The 24,279-nt window shown below is 38.8% G+C and overlaps 1 protein-coding gene across 1 annotated transcript in view; it reads right to left on the bottom strand.

Annotated features, from left to right (window-relative positions):
• Positions 1–24,279, bottom strand: part of CFTR (cystic fibrosis transmembrane conductance regulator) — a 134,628-nt gene that overhangs the window by 59,127 nt on the left and 51,222 nt on the right. Inside the window, exons 5-12 of the mRNA XM_009286815.2 lie at positions 21,402–21,617; positions 20,391–20,480; positions 18,828–18,991; positions 18,229–18,354; positions 14,204–14,450; positions 11,822–11,914; positions 11,109–11,291; positions 8,277–8,468 (exon numbers count right to left, since the gene is read on the bottom strand). Coding sequence (XP_009285090.2) covers positions 8,277–8,468; positions 11,109–11,291; positions 11,822–11,914; positions 14,204–14,450; positions 18,229–18,354; positions 18,828–18,991; positions 20,391–20,480; positions 21,402–21,617 — 1,311 coding nt within the window. The remainder of the gene's footprint in view (positions 1–8,276; positions 8,469–11,108; positions 11,292–11,821; positions 11,915–14,203; positions 14,451–18,228; positions 18,355–18,827; positions 18,992–20,390; positions 20,481–21,401; positions 21,618–24,279) is intronic.

The following is a 24,279-nucleotide window of genomic DNA, read 5'->3' on the forward strand; positions in this document are numbered from 1 at the left end:
CTGCTGGCCACACTATTTCTGATACAGGCCAGGATGCCATTGGCCTTCTTGGCCGCCTGGGCACACTGCTGGCTCATGTTCAGCCGGCTGTCGACGAACACCCCCAGGTCCTTTTCTGTCGGGCAGCTTTCCAGCCACTCTTCCCCAAGCCTGTAGCGCTGCATGGGGTTGTTGTGGCCGAAGTGCAGGACCCGGCACTTGGCCTTGTTGAATCTCATACAGATGACCCGCTCAGATCACTTGTGGTTTCACTATGCATGTGGGAGTCATGTTATTTATCTGTAACTTTGCCATTTACCCAATATCTTCACCTGAACATTGGGACTTGTGTGGTTAAGTATCTAGATATCTAAGCTGATTTCAACTGTTTCCCATTTCTGCCAGTACTGCTGCCTGTAATGGTGCTGGTGCCATTACTGTTTCCTGATCCTACTTCTTCGAAAAAAGCCCAGATGAAGAACTGGGCCCAGTGTGTCTTCCCCTGCAAACATCCTAGCCCTACTGAAATTAATTCCTATTGTTTTAAATGGTGGTGGGATTTCGTCAGATATATTTCTTTGCAGGTGTGTCAACATGGAATTTTAATCAGACTTTTAATGAGTTCCCCTTCTGCTCTCTTCTACCCTTCACCTCAAGATAATATATGGCATGGAACAGACAAAGAACTTTTCAGGCTGTAATTATAATAATTAAAAAATGTTTAGTAATTTCTTTCAAAGGCGTAAACAGAGTGATGAAGTCCAATAGACACACAATGCTATTTGTTGGAACATGCATTACCTATTGTAAAAAAGTACATAGGGCTGGTCCAAATACATCCTTGCTGTCATTTTATGCAGGAAGTGAAATCAAGCCAGGGACAAACCTAACGTAATGATGCTGAACGGCACAAAACCCAGTATATTAATGAAGTAGACACTGGATTTTGTTTAACATATCTATTTCTAAATGCCTAAATTGAGAAACCTATTGGTAACTATTCAGAGAAGAAACCCCCCACAGTTCCCACAGACATTAATTACTTTTGTGGGTGTTTCTAATATCAGGAGCTAACAAATCTCAAGTTGCACACCCAAGGAGAAGGCACCCCTTTTAATATCTGTTTGCATTTTTAACAGTGTAAATATCATATTCATCTACCTCAGCAGCAAAGGGATGACCCTCGTAATACCTTTGGGCTTGGTATGATAGAATATAGCTGAGATCATTTAAGGTAATATCTCTTTTCAGGGTAAATAGGAAATATGGTCTCGTTAAAAAAAAAGGAAACCTCAGAATGAACTTCACGCTCCCAAGTCTTTTCTGTAGAGATTGTTTGTTATCAAAATTATTTGATAAATTATCAGCAACAATTACAGTAATAAAGCATGACAGAAAATAGTTTCTAAGAACCATGCCTTTCAGCAAATAGTTGCTTTATATATCCAAGGCTACTCAAACTACTCAAGCAGTTTCAATGATAGAACATACGTATTTTACTTATGGGGCCCCTTTTTCTTCCTTAAATATGTCCTTAATGATGTGGCTTTCGATCTTCCCTCTTCTGCCACCCCTCCAAAAAGATAAAACCGTCATGAAACAGATAGAACAGAGCAGCAGTCTAGTCTCTCTCCATTTCATCTTCACTAACCCTTTCCTCTATTTCACTTCCTTTTTTTCTACAGTCCCAGTTTCTTTACCATCTCTATCCCCTTCCTTTTCTTCATTGCCATTAACATTCCCCATGTTTATTTTCACAGTTCCCAGAAAATCCCCCCATTTACATTGCTGCCTCCTTCTCACCTACCAAAGTACTCCCTTTTTCAACGCCTTATTTCTCTCTGTATTTTACAGAAGCTGCCTCTGAATACACTTTGCAATTCCCTTTCTGTAGTATGGACTATTTGCAATAAATTAGAAGAAAAATACTGAAGCCTTTATTGTATAAAATTCAAGTAAAGCTGAATATAAATTAAGCAGAAGCAGCACCAAGGGCTTCAAGCAGGAGCTGCAATACCGTTCCACCCTATTTGATAATTTTTCTCTTTAGTTATAAGAGGAAAATTTACTGTTACCTGCTTTCTCACTAACATGATTATTTCTGTACTTCCAAGAAATCATATTCAGTTCTCATATACCAACGAGGTAGAAATGGAACTGAAACAAACCTCCAGATTTGAATTCAGTGATTACTAACAATCTTTAGATGATTAATTTGAAATGTCATTTTGCAGAAAGCATAACTTTCAATTTGTCCTGATTTTCAGAAAAGAAATGATCTTGAAAGTAAGACAGGTATGAACTAAACTGCAAAATTTGAAGTGTTAAACTTTTGAAATCAAGTCTTGTGTTTCAGACTCATACCTACCAGTGAACATTTCTGTTAATTTTTAAAAGATGAAGAATTTTCAGTAATTTTTTATATTTTGGCTTTTGGGTAACCAGCTTGAACATACTCGAGTCCTCATTTTCCTGGGCCAGAAGCCAGAAAACCAGATCTCTCTGAAGTACTTCAAATCAGAAATTACTTTTTAAAATTTTATTTTATTTAGGTAACTCTCCACTCTCTGCCTATGATTCTTGAAGCCGAAACTTTTGTTAGATTTCAGCTGAACCATTTATGAAGTACTCATGATCCAAAAGCATAAGCTTTGTTTTCGCAAGAGTTTGTGACCTTGAGCAGAGTGTCAGGCTCACCCAAAACTCACACGAATGCTGGCAAAACTCGCTTTCTCTATGGTGAAACATTCCCGCGGAACAGATTTTTGAAACATGAAGTAGTTGGTATGCTGCGTGTGGGTAGGTTAAACACAGGGTAAGGGAATTAAATACAATTCCAGAAGTGACACAGAAGATAGGACAACATCCAAGGTAATCAGTCCAGAGCCCTGTACCTAAGACAGGTGGGGAGTCTTGACTGAAACAGATTTTTAACCAAACAGTATCAACACAGAACATTGCAGAAGGGCTCTGTTAAACATATTTACTTGATCGCTGATAAACTTCTTGAAGTCAGTGCATTTGGGAGTTTGAGTCTATTTTTTTCTCTAATTGAGATGCTCCCCTGCTATGAAGAAACTCTGCTAGCTATTTACTTCCATTTCCCCCAAGGAACTCACTGTGTCAGCAGCTTCACAGCTGACCTGCCCGTGATTTTGGGCCACAGACAAGAATTTCAGTTAGAGCAGTCTGCTCATGCCAGTGGATCATACCAGTGCAAGGTGGAAAAAGTATAAAGGTAGCCAGCTTTTGGGCCCACGTGTCTGAGATGCAATGGTTGCAGTGGGAGATTTGACATATTATGTGGACTTTCTGCCTGAAAGAGGCATTTATGCTATTTTAGCTGTTTACATTAGGATGAGATGAACTTCACCTTGAAACGCCTGTTGCTCTCCCCAGCTATGAAGACAGGCTAAGTAACTTGCTCGCACGTCGTTTACACTGTAGACATGTACCTGATGAGGTAACCAAGCTCTCTTGTAGAGAATTACCTACTACATAGCACCCAGTTCCAGACTTGAATCCTTATTGTTCCTCTCTTCCACACACTTTGTAATCTGCCAAAACCCCTTGTGAAAACAGGCACAAAAACAGGGCACAAAGTATTTCACTCACTGACATAATAACCTCTCAACTGATTTAGTTATCTGCCAACCCCCCCCCCAAACCAATCAACCAACCAATAAAAAACAAACAAGCCCAAAACCAGCACAGATAAAAGGGGCTGGAGCAGTACCGTTGGATGCAAGGATATGTATTTCTGTTTCAGGGCATCCTTGACGTTGCAGTGAATTCATCGCCCAGTGATGGATGCCATCCTTTGCAAGGAGACGTCGAACGCACAGGAACACAAACCAGGGCTTGGCATATTGACTGTCTCTTTCTCTAGTTATTCTCTCCATAATCTAAGTTCTTAGATGAAAATTAATCTCCTGCACTCCCTGTAAAACCAGCTCAAAAAACCACAGGATCTGGCCACAAATTTCTTTAGTACTATTATATGATTTGATTTCACATGGAAACACTTCCTCTATTTGCATGCCACGTTAAACATTACATTCATGAGCAGCTGGTGGCTCTCAAATCAGAACATATGTTTACTTTAAGAGTGGTAATCTCTTAAAGGTAGTTTGCCATTATGTGTTTATGGCCTCTTAGGTAACTATTGAAGGATCAAATGAACTAACTAGGTGGAAAAATATCTATCTTACCTTGCAAAACACGAAAGTCATGGAAGTATGGTTTCAAAACTAATGAATTACTGCACCCCTTCAAATGGGATATGATGCTTGTTTATTTTTTAACACAAGAATAACTGTAACGGGCCTGCTTCTGCAGTCTTGACTGGAGGAACGCATTCTCTTAGGATGATTTTGTTCAATGTTAACAGCATTTAGACACAAAGATTCTTGTTTCAACTGTCCAAAGGTTTTACCTCTTTAATGTAGGAAGTGCTAAAAGCAAACAAAATCCCACACCCTGTGTATAGTAGGCTATTAATACTGATTTTTCAACCTAAAAATCTGAAAATCAAGGAACGTTCCTTCCCCATTTTTCATTACATCAGTAATAAGGATTTTGCAAACCCTATTGGCTACTCCTACAAATTCCCATTTATATTCATGTTATCCCTGCCATGACATCAATACAACCCTTCAATTGCCGGGGAAGTTACACTTATGGAACTACTTCAAATTTAGTAGCAAGTTTCCACAGACATATAAACTCATCCAGTTCACATCTCCCAGTGGCTTCTGCTATTGAGCAATGAGAATAAAAATCAATGAATTATGCAGGATGGTTTCTCAGTGTTAAATTTGTTCATACATGGTCCCTAATTTGAAGTGCTAGGCAAAAGTTCACCTTGTCTTGCTAATTGATTTTTATCATGAATGTGATGAAAAGTACTTGATAAAAAGGGTAAAACACCTTGTCAAAAGAAAAAAGGTAGCATAAGCTGAGGCAGCACCAATTCATCTTATCTTACTTTTCGAGTACCTTTAAGCTTGCCTATGGGGACTCTCTTTAGGAAATGAGTTCAGAATCCGTACCAATTACATCTCAGCTTCTCAATATCATAGCATGCCAATTTAAGATTTTAAAGGTAATGGATTTGTGATAATACCTGCACACTCAAATTTAAACCCATTCAAACAAGTTATTCTGAATAAAGGACAAATGGTAAGGACTACTGATCTGTGCTGCAGGGGTTTGATCTAGAAGTCGAAATCGTTCACATCCATATTTGCAAACTGGGACCTTCATTTTAGAAGGCGTGTTAAATTAGGTACTCACCCTGCTTGCTTGCTAAAATATTCGCTATTTCTCGAGGAAAAGAAAAAAAGAGGAAGAAGGCAGTGGAGAAGGAACAAGTAGCCCTTCTCCTATGCCTTTTTGTAAAACCTTTTATACTGTGATGTTTCACAGAATGTATCATGTAATTTAAATGTATTGGCATTCCCTGGAGTTCAGCATCACACAAGAATAAGGGCAATGTCTACGCACCACTTACATCTCACTGCAGCCATATGTTTGTGCTGGGCTTTCAGAAATAATTTTTGCCAGTAAAGCAGTTTCTGTAGGATATCAAGAACGCTAAGGTAGCTCTTAATTACAGTCCCTTCATCTCAACTCCAAAGCAGTCTTTCTGTTGTTCTATCCCCTTCCACTTCTCTTAACCTCTGCCCATTTCCAAACTCCAGTAATTAGACCCACATTGCAAAACATGATTATACCTCCCCTGATGCCCTACTTACCCTCAAAAGAAAAATATAATCAAGAAATTCTCGGACACCTAAAAATATGGAAAGCTCTGTGAAATATTTACTTGCACCTTCCATCTTTCATAATTTGAGATAAATTTACCTCAAGTACTTAGCAACTCTAAAGAGGCTGTACGTGATAACTCCTTAGCAAATCAACTATGTACCAATCCGAAAATTCAGGCAGAAAAATGTAGCGCTGACTTTTCTGAAAATTCTCATGCACCCCAAATTATTTGTTACACTTGCTTAATATCATTTGCATATCTCCATAGACCTAAAACAAAGTGCAGAGCACCTTGTATGAAGTCACCCAGCTTCAGTGTCCTGTTCTGCTGATGGACAAGAACAGGCTATTCACGGTGTGTCAGGAAGCCCCAAACCTATGTATATGGCATTGTATGACATGACCCACATAGAGTAACCTGTAGTATTTTATTGGCACTAATGAAGACAAAGGGAAAAGACATCAAATTTAGGAATTGGACTAGGTCTTCAGTATGCTTCCTCTATAGGGTGATGGTGGAGATGGCAAAGCAAAGGGGGCATTTCGCAGGTATGTTACTTTTTGCAGTAATAACACATCTATTTGCCCACTGGGTCAAAGAAGATGGCTTTGTATTCCCAAAAAAGTTTTTGTGAGCATGGGGCTTGGAAGTAAATCTCATTTAGCCACTGTTAAGAGCTGTATGTTAACTGACTTTCAGCATATGTGCAATAAGGAAATAAACTCTCTTTTATCACCAATCCTTGGTTCACCTTGAAAAGCCCATATAAGAACTAGACTCAGCAACAGGCCTACATTCAGGTGGACTATATAGCTATCTAGGAAAGCTGCAGAGAAGGGGGCAAAGTGAACTCCCTTAGGCAAAAACCCTCTGGTACCTCTCCTTTCTGAAGAATGAGAACACACACAATCCCAATCCAACAAAGAACTAACCTTTGTCATAATAAACCCCTAAAAGGTCATACTGGGGAATGAACAGGGAATTACTATTTGAAATCCATCCTTCAATCTGCCATACTAAGTCCTGTTTGGTAACTAAGATGAGAAAGCTAACGAGACTAAAAAGCATAAAAATAGCAACAAGGTAATGCATTTGGCTTCCTTCCAGTCCATTCTGCCTTCTCTTCAGGCCAGCCCAATTTATTCAGCTTCAGTCCAGAAGAAAATATCCTTATAAGTATCAAACTTGATCTCAAATAATGAGCCCTGTTAGGAGGTGAAGCATATCATTCTGCACAGAGCTGCACCAACACAGATCAAAGCTGGCTTGACTGAGCCTGTTTGGAGAACAAAGGAGCTGCAGCCTATTGAGACACCAAGCCATCCCACCAACACCAAGACACTGAGCCATCATTAACCACCTTCTGCTCTAGTAAAAGCCTGGGCTGGGAAGCCTCTTTGGGCAAGGACAGCTTGGAACTGCTGAAGCCAGTTGTTTCTCGGAGCTTTGGCATTAACTACAACTTTTAAGACGGGGGTTAAGGACTACTCTCTTTCGAAAGCCTGACACAGAAGTTGTTAATTCTCCTGTCTTCAGAAGCTTTCAAAGAAGATTTCCAGCAAACCACAATTCAAACACAAGCTGAAATGGCCATAAACATATAAGAAAAGATTACTTTATCGCTTAACTATACCCTGCTCTGAGATAAAGCACAGTAACCTCATCTTATTTTTAAACAGACTAGCTATTGTTTTCTTGCCTGACTGGCACTAAAGGTAAATATGTTTCACTGTGTGGCCTAAAGACAGATCCTATTCAGCACAGTTAAATATTTATTGGTTTTGTCTACATGTTACAGACAAAATGCCTGATCTTAAGCCACAGCAATAAGGGTGGAAAGGTCTAAAATGCTGGCTCCTTTTGTATCTTGCAATGTGAAAAGATCTCTTTTCCTACACTACCTTCTGGCAACATCAAACACACACAAGGACACTTCCACGTCATTGTACTCATTGTGGGCTACATGACACATAAAGATTGATCCTACAATAATTTCCAGTGTGAGAATTTTCAATGTGCACACAGAAAAACACAACTTCAGTCAAGATTTTCCTCTAAATAACTCAGGTTTCTGGCACAGAGTTCTAATTATTCCTGGAGCCATTTCTGAAGTGCAAAAGAAAGGAGGAAAACAGGTTAATTTCCAAGATTGTAAGGAAAAGCTTCTTTATGGGGAAGAAACATGAAAAAAAATTGGTAGGAACAGTACTTATTACATCATTTCTTTAACATTAATATGTTTACCCGGGTTTTAATTAGCAAGGAAGACTGAGAAAGCAGACACCTTATAATATCTGAGCCAGCTTTTTTAGCTCCTGTTATGTAAACTACCAGAAATGGCACCGTCAGCATATCTCCCAAGGAGCTGGCAACAGGCTGACTTGCAATTCCACAAAATTGGGATGCCAGGCTGAGTTCCTGAAATCTCAGAAATGTCTCGCTTACTTAAAGCTCCACTCCCTGACTTATTCTTTGGGGTTTTTCACTTGGGTTGGGTCACAGGTCTTAAGAGTTCTAGCTGACTGACCTCTTCTAGTTGGCAGGCTTTGATGACACTCTTGTATCGGTATTCATCATAGGATACACCAAAAATTATGTTTTCTTTTATTGTTCCAGGCATGATCCAGGAGACTTGAGGTGAAAAGGATATCCTTCCACTGTGTTTAAGTCTACCCTGTGAAGGCTCCAATTCGCCCATTATCAACATCAGAAGAGAAGTCTGAAAAATCATTAACACTTGGTTAATATACCAGAGATCTGTACAACCATAAGAAATGCTAAACAAAATGAGAGTCACTCTGCTAAGTCACTTAAATGGTACATTTGTCTTGTAAAGAGTGTCCCTATAAGTACTGATCTAGTGCAAGCTGCAATTAATGGAGATTTTCATGATACATACGGTTCTGAAAGGCCTCTGAAATGAGAGAAACTTCATTCAATGAACAATAAAAATTGTGCAAGATATCTTGTAAAAAAAGCATGCTGCTGCAAAAGTATGTATTTTTAATTAAACTTCCAGTAATTTTACAAGGTAAAAATGTGAGTATCTGTGAGACATATACAGACATAAGGTATTAGTATTTATGGAGAATGTTATCTGATTTTTAACATTATCAGTGATTATTTTGTTTGTTCTTTGTACAACACAATTCATGTTTACAACTTTGCTAGTGTTCATAAGCCTTTTACCTGTATTGCCTTGAAAAATGCAATTTCTTTGTGTGTGTGTATACAGTTACTCACAAACTGCTCAGTGTGATCTGAATTTTCCTCTGTAACTGTTAACTCATTTACGTGAATACATGACCTAAGTATATTTACTGTTTCCCTTCATAAAAGAATTGATTGCAATTTCAGTACTGACATGTTATAATTTCAAAGTTAATCAGTAGCTTGTAGTAACCTTGTCACACATCACTGGCTACTAGATCAAAGAATAGAATTGAGAAATACAAGGAAAAATATGTTACAGAGCCATTCCAGTGGTGTTCTTATCACTAATAAACAGTCAACAAAGCTGGGACGTAACAGCCAAAGATCTAAAAATCTGTCTAAGTCACAGTTTCATGCTGTCAAGCCCAGAGATCCTTTGACAAGTTATACAATATGTGGGGGGAGTCTCACAAGATTCTTTCCATTATACCAGAATCTGAATTTTCCAAAATGCTGAGTAAGAAGTTTCTGATCCTGCAAAGGACAGCCGCTTAGCATGTTTTGCACACTGGATGTTAAACTACTGTATCTTGTGCCATATAACATAAATGGGAAAAAAAATCAAACCCAACCCTATCTAATATTGAAGCAGTATTAAAGAGCTGATGTCAGGTTTTATACCTGTTATAGATAAAATAAGTGTGCAGTCTGTTTCACAGGCCTGACAATTCCTGGAATATATAGTAACAGCCTCAAGCAATATGAAGGAAACAAATTAAGAGGGTGTAAGGAAAGGAGAAACTTTTTTTCTTTTGGGGTGGGGGGTGTAAACCTTATTTTTTGTAAATCTTTCAGATAATATTGTAAGCCTGTTATCTTTATTGCCCTGAAAAGTGCAAATTTGTTGTATGTATATACTCACATAAACTGCTCAGTGTGATCTGAATTTTCCTCACTTTCCTAAGTAGATGAATAAAGGAGATATACATACGTCCTTCAGCACTTTCTAGTTGACATTTTTGTATTACAAGTATCAGCTTTAGCAATAGCCATCTGAGATTATCAGCAACATAGGAAAACTATTCTGTTAATTCAGAAGTATCACAGTAAAATACACCTCAACATATCAGCTTGAGGACAACCTCATGTCCTGAGTCCCTTGCTCCTTCCTATTGGTATCATTACTGAAAAATAATACAGAAGCCTTGATCATTGAAATTGATGGGTCCTTTGCCATTGATTCCAACAGAGCAAAGATTTTACCCAATGCAAGTAAAAGAAATCAGAATATGTTCACCAATAATTTGTTAAACAGGAAAAGAAAAGTTGCCAAACGCATAATGAATGTTTGCTTGGACTTTCACATCTCCTCAGAAAACCCAGTCAAGATGAAAGACTCATCTAATTACTTGCTGTTCAAAGTGAATAAGTGTATCACAGCTCAACTTATTTTATATTAATGAAGTTAATCAGATGTATTATCTGCAAACTAAATGTATTGATAACATTTTGGGGCTCTAAAATGATGATTAATCTAAACCACAACTTTTTTTAAAAAACCATCAGTTTCAGCAGCACCTCCCCAGGCTTTCACATGGGCCTCAGGGAGCCTGTCTGAGTGAGGAACTGTAGGAACCGGAGCACAAGTGACCAGATATACCACATGTCCAGGGCATGCGTCTTAGTTACCTGGCTAATCAGGCTTGCCAGGTTACTGACCATCTTGTGTTCAACTTTTTCCTTAAAATGTTAGCAAGGCAGGGAAAAAAAAAAAAGTCTGCTTTCTAGCACACTGAGCCATCTGGATACCTATGCTACGTTCTCCAGTTTATTGTTTTAAAGGCAGGGAGATTCTCACCATGAGCATTAACCTTAGGTTTCAGTCTGCATTATTGCTGCAAATCCTCTTTTACTTCCGATGGAAAAATAGTTTCGTAATTTAAATTGCTATTTCCTTATTAAGTCTGTATCCCTGTATGTACAAAAAATATCCAGCAAACTCTTTCTCATACTGGCCACAGAGTAACACTTCAAATAACTATTGGCCACTTTATTGAAACTTACAGTTTATTCATACTTTTTCCTGCAGCGATCATTTTTACAGCAAGCACAGGATAGCAAGAATACAGTAACAATACAGAAAACAACACAATATTATTCCTTAAAATTATTAGGACTTTTGTTGAAAGAACAGAAATAGAAATACCTTGCCTGCTCCAGTAGATCCAGAAACAGCTAATAACTGTCCCTTCTCAATCTTGAAATTTATATCCTGAAGAACAGGAGAGGCATGAAGGGGAAAATTACTGAAGAAGAGATTGTTGTCAGTGCTAGGAGCTTTGCTGTTGTTGTTTTCCTGGTTTGCTTTTACAAAGAGCTCTCCAATTCCCTGCAACATGCACAGATGTGTATTTGTATGTACATAAAAAATAAATAAAACATGCATATGCAGACATGTATATCATACTATGGACTTATGAAAACATAGGAACTTACTTTTCTGATGTTACTTTTCCTATCAATAACATATTTATTATATTGTTAAATAAATATATTTTTAATGTATGTATTGTACTTGCTCCTAAATTTGTGGATACAAACAAAGTTTTTTTTTATTATAGAAATGCTTTCCAATGTTTATACATGCCACAGCCTGATCCTGCTTTCAGGTTGGCTTAAATCAGAAATAACTACTTATTACAGGCCTTAACACTTATTAAAAGGTCTCTTCCAAAGTTTTTCAACCGTGGATAATTTGATATCATGCATTATTTACTTGCCATATATTCCTTGCCTGCTGATAGCTGAGGCCCGTTAAAATGAAGGAGTGTAGGCTGCTCTTTCTAGAGAACACCAAGGCAAATATCGGTAAAAAAGATACACTCTGTATTTTAATTTAGTTTGGTTAAAAGTACTAACCTCATCCCAAAAAGCTGTTACTTTGTCCAGCTCAACCCCAGTGGTTGTTAGATTATACTCCAGGGATTTATACTCTTTTTTCAGTAAGAAATCCTAGAAACACCATGAAAGCAGATGAGAGGAAACGGTAAGGGACGACGGCTGTATCACACAAAGCAGATGCCAACACTGAGCACTAGCTAATATTTCTGATGGTGCTATTGGACTGTAGTGTTTTTGAGAGAGGCATAAATATAGCTTATACAACATCTTTCGGATGCAGAAGGAAATGTTTTTGAAACTACCAATTCCTTCATTGCTAGTGAAAACATAACCATAAATGTATTTGGTTCCGGTTTAGAAAGAATATCAAAACTTGGCATTTCCTTTGCTTTCAGGACTTGTATCAGGCAGCATCACCCCTTTGACCTTAATCCTTTTCAAATAAAGCTTTGTTTTTGGAGTAGGATGTGGAAGGTCTTACTCTGGTAAACAGTGAAACAAAGCAGCTATGTGCTGCTATCTCCCTATTCCAAAACTGCAAGAGTTTAAAAGAGTTGGAATGATGTCTCTACCAACAACAAAAAAAAAAAGGCAGATAATGATCCTGGCCAGTGCAGCACTGAAGTAGAGTAATTTCAAATGACACAAGTCAGCAACCCAATGCTTGTGCTACCTTCTGGGATAATATTAGGAAAAAAGAGTAAGCCTATGCTAACATAGGAAAGATAACTTTTCTATTCCATGATTTTGTTGTCTGTCGGTACTCCCTCCTCTAAATTGTCTTTTAAATTATGTGGAACCAAGTAGATCTAGTGGACAAACTAAGCAGATGGTAAGGGGGAAAATCAGTTCTCTACAGTAAACTTGCAAATTTCCCGAGTAGAACAAGCAGAAGGGAAAAAGCAGATGATTGAAAGGGCAGGAACCAAAAAACTGGAAGGCAAAACACACACAGTTTATGCAAAAGAAGGAAATGATAGCTAGGCTTTCATAACAAAGGCAGTGGGGTCATCCAGTGGAGTTGCTGGAGCAGTGATAGTCAGAGAAAGCACACTGATCCTGAAAGACTTCATGGTCTAGAAAACATGGGTCTAGCTACAGGGCAAATACAATAACCATGGGGACATATCTGGCTCAGTGAACTCTTTAAATTGATGAGGAAATTAAATCAGAGAAATGTATGAGTGGTTTATTTTTTTTGTTTATGTTTCTTGTGACAAGTAAAGGGCATCGGTGTTCTGGGATTCTGTGCAGTCTGTCTATGGGGTCTATACTGAACGTGCCACAGAGAGATGACTATTTATGGATTCCAGAGCACCCACAGACCTAATACCCCAAAGACAAGCATTCAGCAAAATGAGGGCAACGGTATGACAACTGGGCTTGCCAGTTCTGTGACAGGGTATAGGATACGCTCTTCCAGGAAACAGGAGAGACAAGACACCTCCACTAACGCCTAGGGAATCTGAGAGTATAAGGACTGCCTAAATTGGGACCCAACAAGGCAGCCTTCTGAATGTTGAATAGAAAGGTTTATGGCTAGATTTCTCAAATTTTCTGCCCAGTTGAAAATCATAAAAATCCAATACCTACTTCTTATTCTATATTAAAGTTCAGATTTCTGATTAAGATCTTTACGTTCCATATTAGGCATTTTTATCACACTAAAAATAATAAAATGTATATTTTACCAGAAAAAATCTATTAAATATGTAAAAAAAAAAGCCTAAGATTTCACCCTGAAATAGAATAAGAATTCTTTTCCTGAGGAGTGATTTCAAAACAGCAGATAAGAGAGAGAGAGTTAATGAGAATTCACCCTGATTTGACTCTGCAGATAAGCCTCTCATGCTGGTATATGAGCAATTGATCTCAGTAGGTAAGGTAGGTAATAATTATTTGACCGGTACCTTAATTATGTTTGCTGCTCATAATGAATGAGATGCACATTTGCATAAGATGCAGTATCTCTGGCTGTTCTTGCCACTAATAGCTAGGAAAACAGAAGATCTGTGACTGCAGCTACTGGAAGCCATGCTATATAAAACATGTACTAATTTTGTAATTTCTTATCTGAAGGAAAAACGTCTCTTAAGCACCACAACTCCTGATATATTTTTATTACGTTCCTTACTCTGCAATGAGAAGAAATAACTAAATGCCACTGTTTCAAAAAAAGCAGCATGCAGGTAGCATGAGACTCTTGTGGTTATGCTGCCTGGGGAACCATATAACAATATCAAGATTTATAATGACATTTCATGGTGTGTAGTCAAAGCAACATATAGTATATTCGGAAAGTCTGCTTAAATGCTGTGCTTTTGTTGATCAACTGATAAGATAACATGCTATAAAGAATTAGCTTACGTACTTGGGAAGACTTTAGTGTATGTACCCTACCTGTATTTTGTTTATTGCTCCAATAGAGTCATACCAGGTCTGTACAGACCCGGGAAACTGCCTGGTCACTGTCATTCGAAGAACAATGCAGAAGGAAATGGTGGTAAATATTTTTCGGAGAATAATTCCTTTAATCACAGCATATGGAAGCACAGCTAAAAACACCACAAAAAAGCCTGAAAAGAAGAAGGCTGAGCTGTTGAAATATCTCACATAAGCAGCTTTTCGGGTTAGCTTCAGTTCAGTTCTGTTAAAAAAACAAATACAAATAATTAGTATAGGATTCCACAGTTTACATCTTACAAATATTTTGGATGGAACTGTTGGTAAAACGATTAACTCAGAGGCTCATTCATCCTTGATATTTTCTAGGATTGCAGTTAAAAAGCAAGATTCAAAAGAATTTTTGGACCTAAAAAATAACTGGAGCCAAATTTTGGCACCAATGTTCAGACATGTCAGACAAAAAAACAATGATCTGCGTCATGATTTAGATACCTTATAAAACCACAAGCCTCTACCATTCCTGGCATAACCATCCTTAGGCATCTAATGCTGTGGTATATGATACACTACCAGAAGCGTCATCCCATACTCATCTGGTCATCTAGATAGATAACTCTCCTAGAAATAAGATACTTTGAAATGCCAGATTTGCTATACATGACCATAAAAAAACTAAGAACAATCCACAATCCAATTATAGTGTCATCTCCTTTTGCAGAGCACCCTACTAACAGCTTCATCCATGAAGTAAGGTATCAGTTAACCTCAGCTTGAAGAGGTGGAAGGCAGAGAGTCTGCTCCCCCCCCTTCCTTTCTCCATAGAAGCTCAGTCTACAGAGCAGCTTACTGACCGCTGTGCAGTCAGGAACGTAACTGGTGATTACTCTTAGCTGCTTCCACGATGTCTATGCGTCTTACAGCAAGCACTAAATAAAAAGAGAAACAATCCAGCGAGTGCAATTCATTTTCTGAGTTGATAGCCCTAACTCACAGTGCTGAAGCTTTCTGTTGACTGCTCTCATTTTGACCCCATTCACTTCACATTCTCCAGGTGCCCGGCAGCTCAGCTTTGCCTGAACAGAGGCATCTCTGCTGCAGTGAAAGAGCAATTGCTCTGCTGCAAGAGCCATTAACGGGGGCTAGAGATGGAGCTAGACCCCAAGGTGCCCATTAATGGGGTGAGTGCTTTAACCACTGGGGTACTGTGCAGAAGTTCACAGTCACATTGGTGATGGTAATACCTGGTGTTGCAAGGCTGAGCACCACAATCTTTATGTGTCTTCTGGTATTGAGCCAGTGTCTGCATGCAAAGTCCATCCAGGATATTGGAGCTGTGTGGAACCCCCTTTCAGCTCCACACTACGCATGCATGAGACTTCCACATGCATCCAGCATCTTACCAACTTTTGTCAGCCAAAGTGTTCTTAAAAGTCCCTGACAGAAAATCTGAGCTCAGCCAGTTTTGGAGCAGGGTGCCTAGCACTTCTTGTTAAGTATGTATTTCACAAGAGAGGCCTGAAGAAAGTGGCCAGGCATGCAGGTCACCACCACAGTAGTAGCCACTGCCCTGGAGAAAGGGCCTTATAAGTCCCTCCAGAGCTTGTATGAGACTGTGGATGGCAGCACTGAATAGGGATAACAAAGATTTTTGGGCTTGCTGCTCGTCCAGTCCCACACAAACACCTGGGTAGAAGCTACCAAAAATCCCCCCAGTGCTGAAGCACACAGCCGCTACTCCAAAGAGGGAGAATCAAAGCACTAACCCTTTTCAGTACACTCCCAAGTACCAGCCACAAGCTGGCCCAGACACAAGCAAAAGTTTTCCAGAGGTGGGTCTGTCTGTGATACGGGCTTGAGAGCTCTGTAAATTAAGCACTCATTTGGGTCTTGCTGATGCTGATGCAATATGGGCACTTGGAGAGAGATATAAGGGACACTATGAGCCTTGTGCATGTATAGAGTTTAGACCAGTGTATGTCTGTTTTTGAAGTGATGCTGCAGGAATCAGTACAAATACATGAGCTTGAGATTCTTTGCTTTAAAGATGTATCTTCTGCTGACAAAGTGTAGACACTTCTAACCTTGAGCTTCACCTTCTCCAGTGCTATGCTATGGTTCAGGGGAACAGTTTGGCACTGTGGTTTTTTACTTCTCCGAATGCATTGCATAGCCCATAGGAGTGCAGGTATGTTTATTCAGACACCTGTTACGAACAGTTATCAGTGAATGCATTGCATAGCCCATTCAGACACCTGTTACGAACAGTTATCAGTACAGACTTCAGAGGAAACACAGGAGACAGTCCATATTGGTCCCTCTGAAGTGTCACAGTTCGCCAGGGAAGTTTGCTTGCAGCAGTGTTACACCTGCAGGATGGCCAGCCCTGGCAGCTCAAGTCTACCAGAGTAAGGGCACAGGTCTACCTAGTTCATTAGAGTTGATTAAACTGGGTTGCATCAGAAAATGCCAGCATGCAGAAGCAGTTTGGTAATGACTGAGTTATAACGCACTGTTGCTAAAATACAGGCATGGCTTCACACACAGGGTCTCGTTTCCTACCAGCTTAACAAGCCAACTGATTGGGAGGCCCTGCAGAGGTGGCTCAGCAAGCAAAATTCAATTGAAGCCCTGACATTCCCAGGCTGACCTGCTCTGGTGATGTCTTCATCAAGTGACCTGTTGGATCACTCAAAAAAATATGGTATTTTGGTGCAGAGAAGTAGAAGAGAGATACTTTGAGCTTGTAATATTGCTAGTATTCTTGTCTTTTCAAAATCCATGCATAATATAATAAAAATCGAATTCCAGCATTACAAAATTCATTATAAATTATTGTAGAAAATACAGATCATAAAATGACAGTCCTTTTTCCAGGTTTCTGTGACCATTTTGTGAACTAAAAGTTATTTAACTCATTTCTACAGGATTTGCTCACAAGATGTGGTCTCAAATTTCCTAAAAGCAATGCATGTGACTAGTGACACCAGGGGAATCCTAACCTGGTTCCATCCTCGAGGTGGAACTCCCGGTCTGAATTCAGACTGAGTTTTCTCTGATCGTTTACAGCAAATCATTACAAATTTTAAGATCTTCCTTATTCTAAAGGTAAAGAACACTTCACTTTCCCTGGATTGTCTTTCAGAAAGCAGCTGAACAAGAAGGCATTTGTGTAATAAAATCATTTCCTCTCTTTTATTTACATGATAATATGACACATATTTCTTTTATTTTCTCAATCACACACCTGGCACAGAATTTTAATTGTCTGTAAAGGACTAAACAAACACACGGGACAGCTTTAGTGCAGCGTTACCCATAATCAATATGTCACTTCTCCTCCCTTCCCCCAGGACTCCCTGTCGGTAACGAAGACCTCCTTCTCATAGCTCTCAGCTAACTAGGTTAGCTCTTATACCTCCTTCCTGCTTCAGGTCTGGTAGTTCCAGTTCAATCTCGATATTAATTGAAGAAATAAGCATTATACAAGGCTATCTACAGACAATAAATGTTAATGCAATTGTGCAGGATGAACATATGAAGCTGCGCTACTTTAATCCTTTCACAGATTGCATGTAACATTTAAAACCAGCTTTATTGCATTTCTCATAAAATGGCTGCAGAGGACTCATATTGTTTCCTCCACCACAGAATAGGAAAGTCTGTAAGGCCTTAAGTAACCACCATCACAAAAGGGCTTTTTATTGTAAGATGAGGATAGGGTTGGCCAGAAACAAACACAGATGCCACAATTGTTTTACCTGTGCAAGCTAACTACTGAAATATCATTATAACAAACGAGGAAGCAAATAAAAAAAATAAAAAATCTCACCTCCATAGTGAACTTGACAAATTGGGAAAAAAACCAAGCTGCAGTGTGGGAATACATGGTTAGTTTATGGAGGATTAATATTTGTGTGCTTTACTTCTTAAGTAACAAGACCACAGATGGTGTTCATAGCTACTTAATTTTTTTTTTTCTGAGCACATAAAAAATTTGACCAACAAATGAGAACACTTACTCACGGATGCTTTCAATCATTTTTTCCATTGCATCTTCCCAACAATAGGCTTTAACTGACTGTATATTTTCAATTATTTCCGAGGTGATGACAAGTCTCTCATTGATCTTTCCTGCCCTCTTATTCCTACAAAGAAAAAAGGCAGTAGGTCAAGCTTCATCTTTTTCATCCTGTATAGTTAGTTTTTATCCAATTATATCTTATGAAAACACTTTCCCTACATGCCTATGCTTAAAATGTTTATTTTAACAGAATTATTATGAAGAATGTGAAAGGAATTATTAGAAATCTAATAATTGTTTTATTAAAGAGAAAATACAAGCTCTAAAAAGAATAAATCAAGTCACTAACAAGGAGTTTTAATTCTACAATGCATTATCACTATTTACTGCACATGAGGCCTTCATTTTGTTAAGTTTAGACAGCTGATGCTAAATAAGTAAAGGCTTGTCCGTGACTTTCCCGACACAGCCAACACTCTTTGGAGTCCTCTTTTGTAACAAAGTCATAACTAGAGACCCTTAATCAAGTGGTACAAACTTCTTAAACAAACGTGTTTCAGGAAAATATATTGAAATATTTTAAAACAGTCTCATCACCTGTATTTCATCATCCTTTGTCCCAGCCAGGCTTGGAAAAAGGCCAGGACTATTAGAAAAGCAAGTCCAGAAAATGCAGAAGCTTCTAACATATCCCAGAGCAGTCCCATCAGCAGTGCCACTTGTAAAGGTGCAATCCATACAAAATGAGCCAGAGCAAGACCCTGTGGAAGCCCACAGCAGAAAATAATAGTAATACAAGTTACAGATGTGTTCTGAAAACTACATGAAAAGGAGGAAGTCATAAAAGTGACAGTTTGAAAAATGTAATGAAGAATGGTACAACTATTTCCAGTAGTAAAACAAGTTTATAAAGGAGGATTTGTGATCCTGAGCACATAGCATTCTGGGTGTTAATTATGACAGCAGCACAGCAATACATATACATTCCACACCTAAACTTTTATTTTTGTAAGGCAAAGTTCAGTCTGCAATTGTATCTTCGCTATGTACATGCACGAGGAAAAACCCCAGCTTTGTAAAAGTAAACAGCATTTGCCATCGATGCTGGCTTTTTCAACCACTACAAGATGAGAAAAATACACAGAAGAGTCTTCTGAGAGTGATTTAATCTGATATAGGAGACAAATATTACTTTGGTGAAGAGATGACTGTTGGGTGAACACAACTAATTCAAAACAGATTGCTGCCTACTTCAGTCATGTTCCTTCACATTGGGGAGATTTTGGACTGAATCCTATGATCAGGCTGCACAGGGGTCTGTGTCACTGCAGCTATACTGCTGCAATGATAAGGCACTTGTCCTAGCTTGTTCAGCACTAGCTGACATTGCTCTATATAGTAATGCAGTGCTTAAAGCAAATACACCCTACAGTTCCAGCCATGTGTCCACAGTCTCTCTGGTCTTGCTTCTTTCATACAAAGCAAATCTCATCCTACCAATGGGCCGATTAAATATACATGCTGCACAGAAGTTCATAGAGTTTCCAGTCCCCAAAGCCATTAGCAGGGATTTATCTCTGTGTCTTTAACGAAAGAGAAGTTTTACAGGAGACTCTGGAAGTATTATCTAAGATGGATGTGTTGGGAATGATTCCTAATAAGGTCTTATATCAACACTTATTCAGACTTTTAGGAGAGTGGGTAATAGTAGCAACGGGATGCTGAACATCATCGCTTGTTCAATGGCAGGAACAGACTGGATGACCTTAGTAAAAAGGTATGGTGGTCAGGAAAAGAGGATGGAAGGATTGAACCAGCAAGTTCTAACCTCTATGAAACCAACTGCATAACCCAGAGGTTTCCTGGCAGGTTCTCACTGGACTGTAGAACAAGCATGTTTTTATGGTATACCTGTTTTTTCGGTTTCCTCTACTAATCAGCATAGGAGATAAAGGATGTCATAAGTATCAGAATGAGCATTTCCATGACCATGTGCCAACACATTTTCTTAAGGTAGTGATTCATTTTATATCTACAATGAGCACTCAGTGCAGTCTGTCATTTATGCTCCTTCCTTCCTTAATATTTGTCATGAACAACTTGAAGTATTGCATTTGTATTTGATGGATCACCAAGTGGATTAAACAACCGATGACGTACCTCATCAAATTTGTTCAGATTGTTGGAAAGAAGACTGACCAATTGTCCAGTACTTATTTTATCTAGAACTCTGCTTGACAGTTTTAAGATCTGTAAAAAAAACCAAAACCATAGAAAAATGGCCATGTAACTCATCCCCATAAAACAGAATGAATACAGATAAAAATAATAGGCAATGGTACAGAAGTATAAATAACAATTCACTTATCTGCTTATGCTATAAAGAAAGTCTCATTAAACTTGTTATTTATGTCACTTGAATTTAATATAGCCATTAAATTGCTTTACAAATATTGATTTATTGACTTAGTCCTTGCTTTCTACTGCATATTTTATGTATATAGATATATATGCAAATGCAAGTTTTAATTAAGCATGCATGCTGTGTGCTGCTGTGCATCCTCAGAAATCTCCTACTGTGCCTATCTTGACAAATATTTTTGAAAGATGTGTTCACAGTGAGCTTTATACTAGAGTAACTAACGTGTTTGTTTAAATTAGCTGCTTTTGGTATTGGTAAAAGCAAATACCTTTTTAAATCTTTGGATTTGTGAACATGCGATACATCAGTATCTGTTGATTCTTCAGGCTACAGAGATCTCACACAGTATCATTCAAACTCAATCCCTTCTATGTTATATTTATTGTTTCACTCTTCACCTCTAATCCTCTTTTGAAGATATTCTTTGGCCACCAGCATATGTTATTCTTCCTTTGCAATACACGTGCATAACAGGAGCAGAGTGGTAGAACAATTAAGGCATTTCACCACATATCCAGCAAGTCTGAACTCACACAGAGGCTGACTTCAGTCAAACCAGCTGTAGACGAGTATTTAATTCTTTGGACTTAGGAAATGGAGAGCTGTCAGGAACTGATGTTAGCCACATTATTCTTTTGTGTACTTTATGTGCCTTGACTAACAAAACTATCAATCTTCCAACAAACTGGCCTAAAAGTTACGTAGGCTACAGACAGAGGTTTGGCTTTGAGTGTAAATGAAACTATTACCTTCTTATAAATCAAGCTAAACATAGCTATCCTCATTTGCATTCCTATATGATGAAGACCAAATATAGCAGGGTGTATGAGTAGTGTTCTCACAAGGAAGAGAAGGCACAAGCCAATGGCCAGGTAGTAGGCTATGGATCTTTCGTCAGAGTTGTCTGGATCGTAGGAAGCTATTATTCTTCCCAGCAGAAGGGGTTGCACAGATTTGGTGACTTCCTGCAGATGGAAACAAGAGAAAAATAATTTTGGTCAGTAGTTTGTTCATTTTTTTCAAAATGGTTAACATTTTAATTTCAAGTCCTACCAACTGAGATTTATAGCTTTATATCTTAAATGAGGAAGCCAGGTCTGTTTGCTGTGCAAACCACAGAAAGTTGCAGTAATTGCACAGGAGAACAGACAACTCACTGCTGTCTTAATCCGTGATGCTCCTGCAACTCCATCAAAGCAAATCTAGTTTGTGAATTTTGTTTGATCATTTTCTGCAAAAGTGACAACTGAGATTAGCTTCCACATTTACTTTTCAGAGTTGTAATGGATTAGCCGCATCATATGACTGAATTCAGTTTAGAGGCTGGATCTCCCTTTTGGCCCCTAGGGAACAGTTCTCACTGCACTTCACTGGACTTACAGGACACAAGAAGACTCAGAGCTCCTGTAATGAACACCAACAGAACAACACAGTGAGGATATAGCTAAAACATAAAGTAAATGGAAACAGCAACAGAATAGAAGTATAAACAATTTGGATCATCCTACCCAACAGTTCTAGACATTGTATCCGGGGTTGTAACAAAAGCAGGATGAGAGGGCATAAATGGTAGCGGAGGCAAGTTTAATGAAAGTCCCAGGGAGAAACCAGTCCCTCCTGTATTGGCAGCCCCAGCACTTCCATTCCCGGGATGAGCAACATGGTACAGAACCAGAATAGGAGAGGAAAAAGAGGGGGTATCAGACTGCTAAACTGCAAGGCATCCAAATGATCTGCTATAGCCCTGACTTTACCTTAGCCTGCTATTACATTTGTCCCCAGCCTCCTTTTCTGTCGTAATTAAACCCCACTAGCGTTATCTCACCTTTGCCTTCCATTTCCCTTCACATCCCTACTGTTCTCATACTTCCACTCCTATAACCTCATCCTTTTCCATCTCTGCCTCTTGCCCCCTCTTTCCTTCCCCAATCCTTCCCCAAGAACTGCAAAAATCATTGGTGTGCTGCGGTCTAACAATTTACCTCACCTTCTGCATGAGCTTCCGAAGGGTATGAAGTATGTATGTGCTCCTTTGCTTCACTTTGCTTCACTGTTGTGCTACACTATTTGGTGTAAAAATACTTAGTGCTAAGAACTTTGATGCATGTCTCCTTATCCTTCTTTCTGTTGTGTCTCAGCAGAAAGTATCTGATATTTCAAAAATAGCAAGAAACTATTGAATTCTTTTTTGTACAGATGTGTTAAATTTTGCCAAAAAGTTATTAGTACTGCCTTCCAGCTGAAAACCACACAAACCACCATACAGAGACTCAGAGAGAAGTGAACTAGTGAAGTTCAGCTGTAATTAATGTTTTACAGTAATAAACAGATTGGGAAAATCCCCTTTAATTTTTTTCCTTCTCTTTTGGATTCCTTTTGGTCTTTTATACAAGAGCAATCCCAAGTACTTCTACAACCTGTACTGTAACCCCTTTTGAATGTCACTGTTGTTGGAGCCGATATTCATCATTCACTTCTGCCACAGAAGAGATGAAATTTTACATCTCAAATAGCATACCTGTGCTATGCACTACATTTCCCAAATTAAACACCAGTCTGCCCCAACACAAATGCTGTAACCCTGGAGCCGGCTTTGACAAAGGCTTCACTGTTATTAGTAGGCAAAGGGAGGAGTGTTTATTAAAACACACATGACCCAAGGCAGCTGTGCTTAGACCATCTGCATCCCGAAGCAGCAAACCAAAACTCCCCAAAACTCACAAAACACAAAACAGTCACCTCTCAAGGACAATGTGGTGCTTTCATACTCTCAGAGATTCCAAGATAAGCTTTTATATATAGGCTTAAAATAGCAAGGTTTTTTTTTTTTATTTAGTCTTATTCCAGTGAAAATGCCACGCTCTGCTGCTGTGTTTGTTGTGACTATAAAGGTATTGCATACGTGCCTAGCTCGCTGGAAAAAAAGGTGATTTACAGACTAAGGGTAGAATAATGTCTGGCAATAAGCCAAATCATTTGATACCTCAGGGGGCATAAAAATCCACTGGTTTACAGTGGAGATTTATCAGCTTGCTTACCAAAGATATTCTTATCTAGTCTGCATACAAATGAAAGCAGAACTACCTGGTTTGCATTTTTCCTCTTGTAGCCTCAAAATTACCCACTGATATAAACATGGATAAATAAACTGATTAGAATGATCGGCCTAAAAAAAGGAACAGGATTTGTGCACCTAACAGAAAATCCAGTTTTCAAGAGTCGTGTTTTTCCTTCTCCTGTCCTTGCTCTTCCCACTGCATTCATCATAGGCCACTGAGAAACTCAGAAATGTCCCCCTCAGAAACCTTAATTAAAAGAGCAAAGATCTGAAGAGAAATGAGAGTATGACACAGGATACTGCGCTAATCTGACCTGGTATGGCTGTTCTTACGCAATGAGAACTTTTACATTACGTGTATCCCCCATATGCTCAATCACTCTGCATTTGAAGACAATAATGCACATCTCTGTTTTGGCATATGCTCAAGAAGTGCTTCGGGACTTTCATATCCCTCCCTGCTCCTTACTCACACCCGTGACCTATATGCAAGAACTTCAGGAAATCCTCATTAGGGTCCTTTGGGATATGATACTAAAACCATTTCTAAGTTAATGTTAGCAGCTGCT

Source organism: Aptenodytes forsteri, unplaced genomic scaffold, assembly GCF_000699145.1.
Source record: "Aptenodytes forsteri isolate BGI_AS27 unplaced genomic scaffold, ASM69914v1 Scaffold166, whole genome shotgun sequence".
Taxonomy (NCBI): domain Eukaryota; kingdom Metazoa; phylum Chordata; class Aves; order Sphenisciformes; family Spheniscidae; genus Aptenodytes; species Aptenodytes forsteri.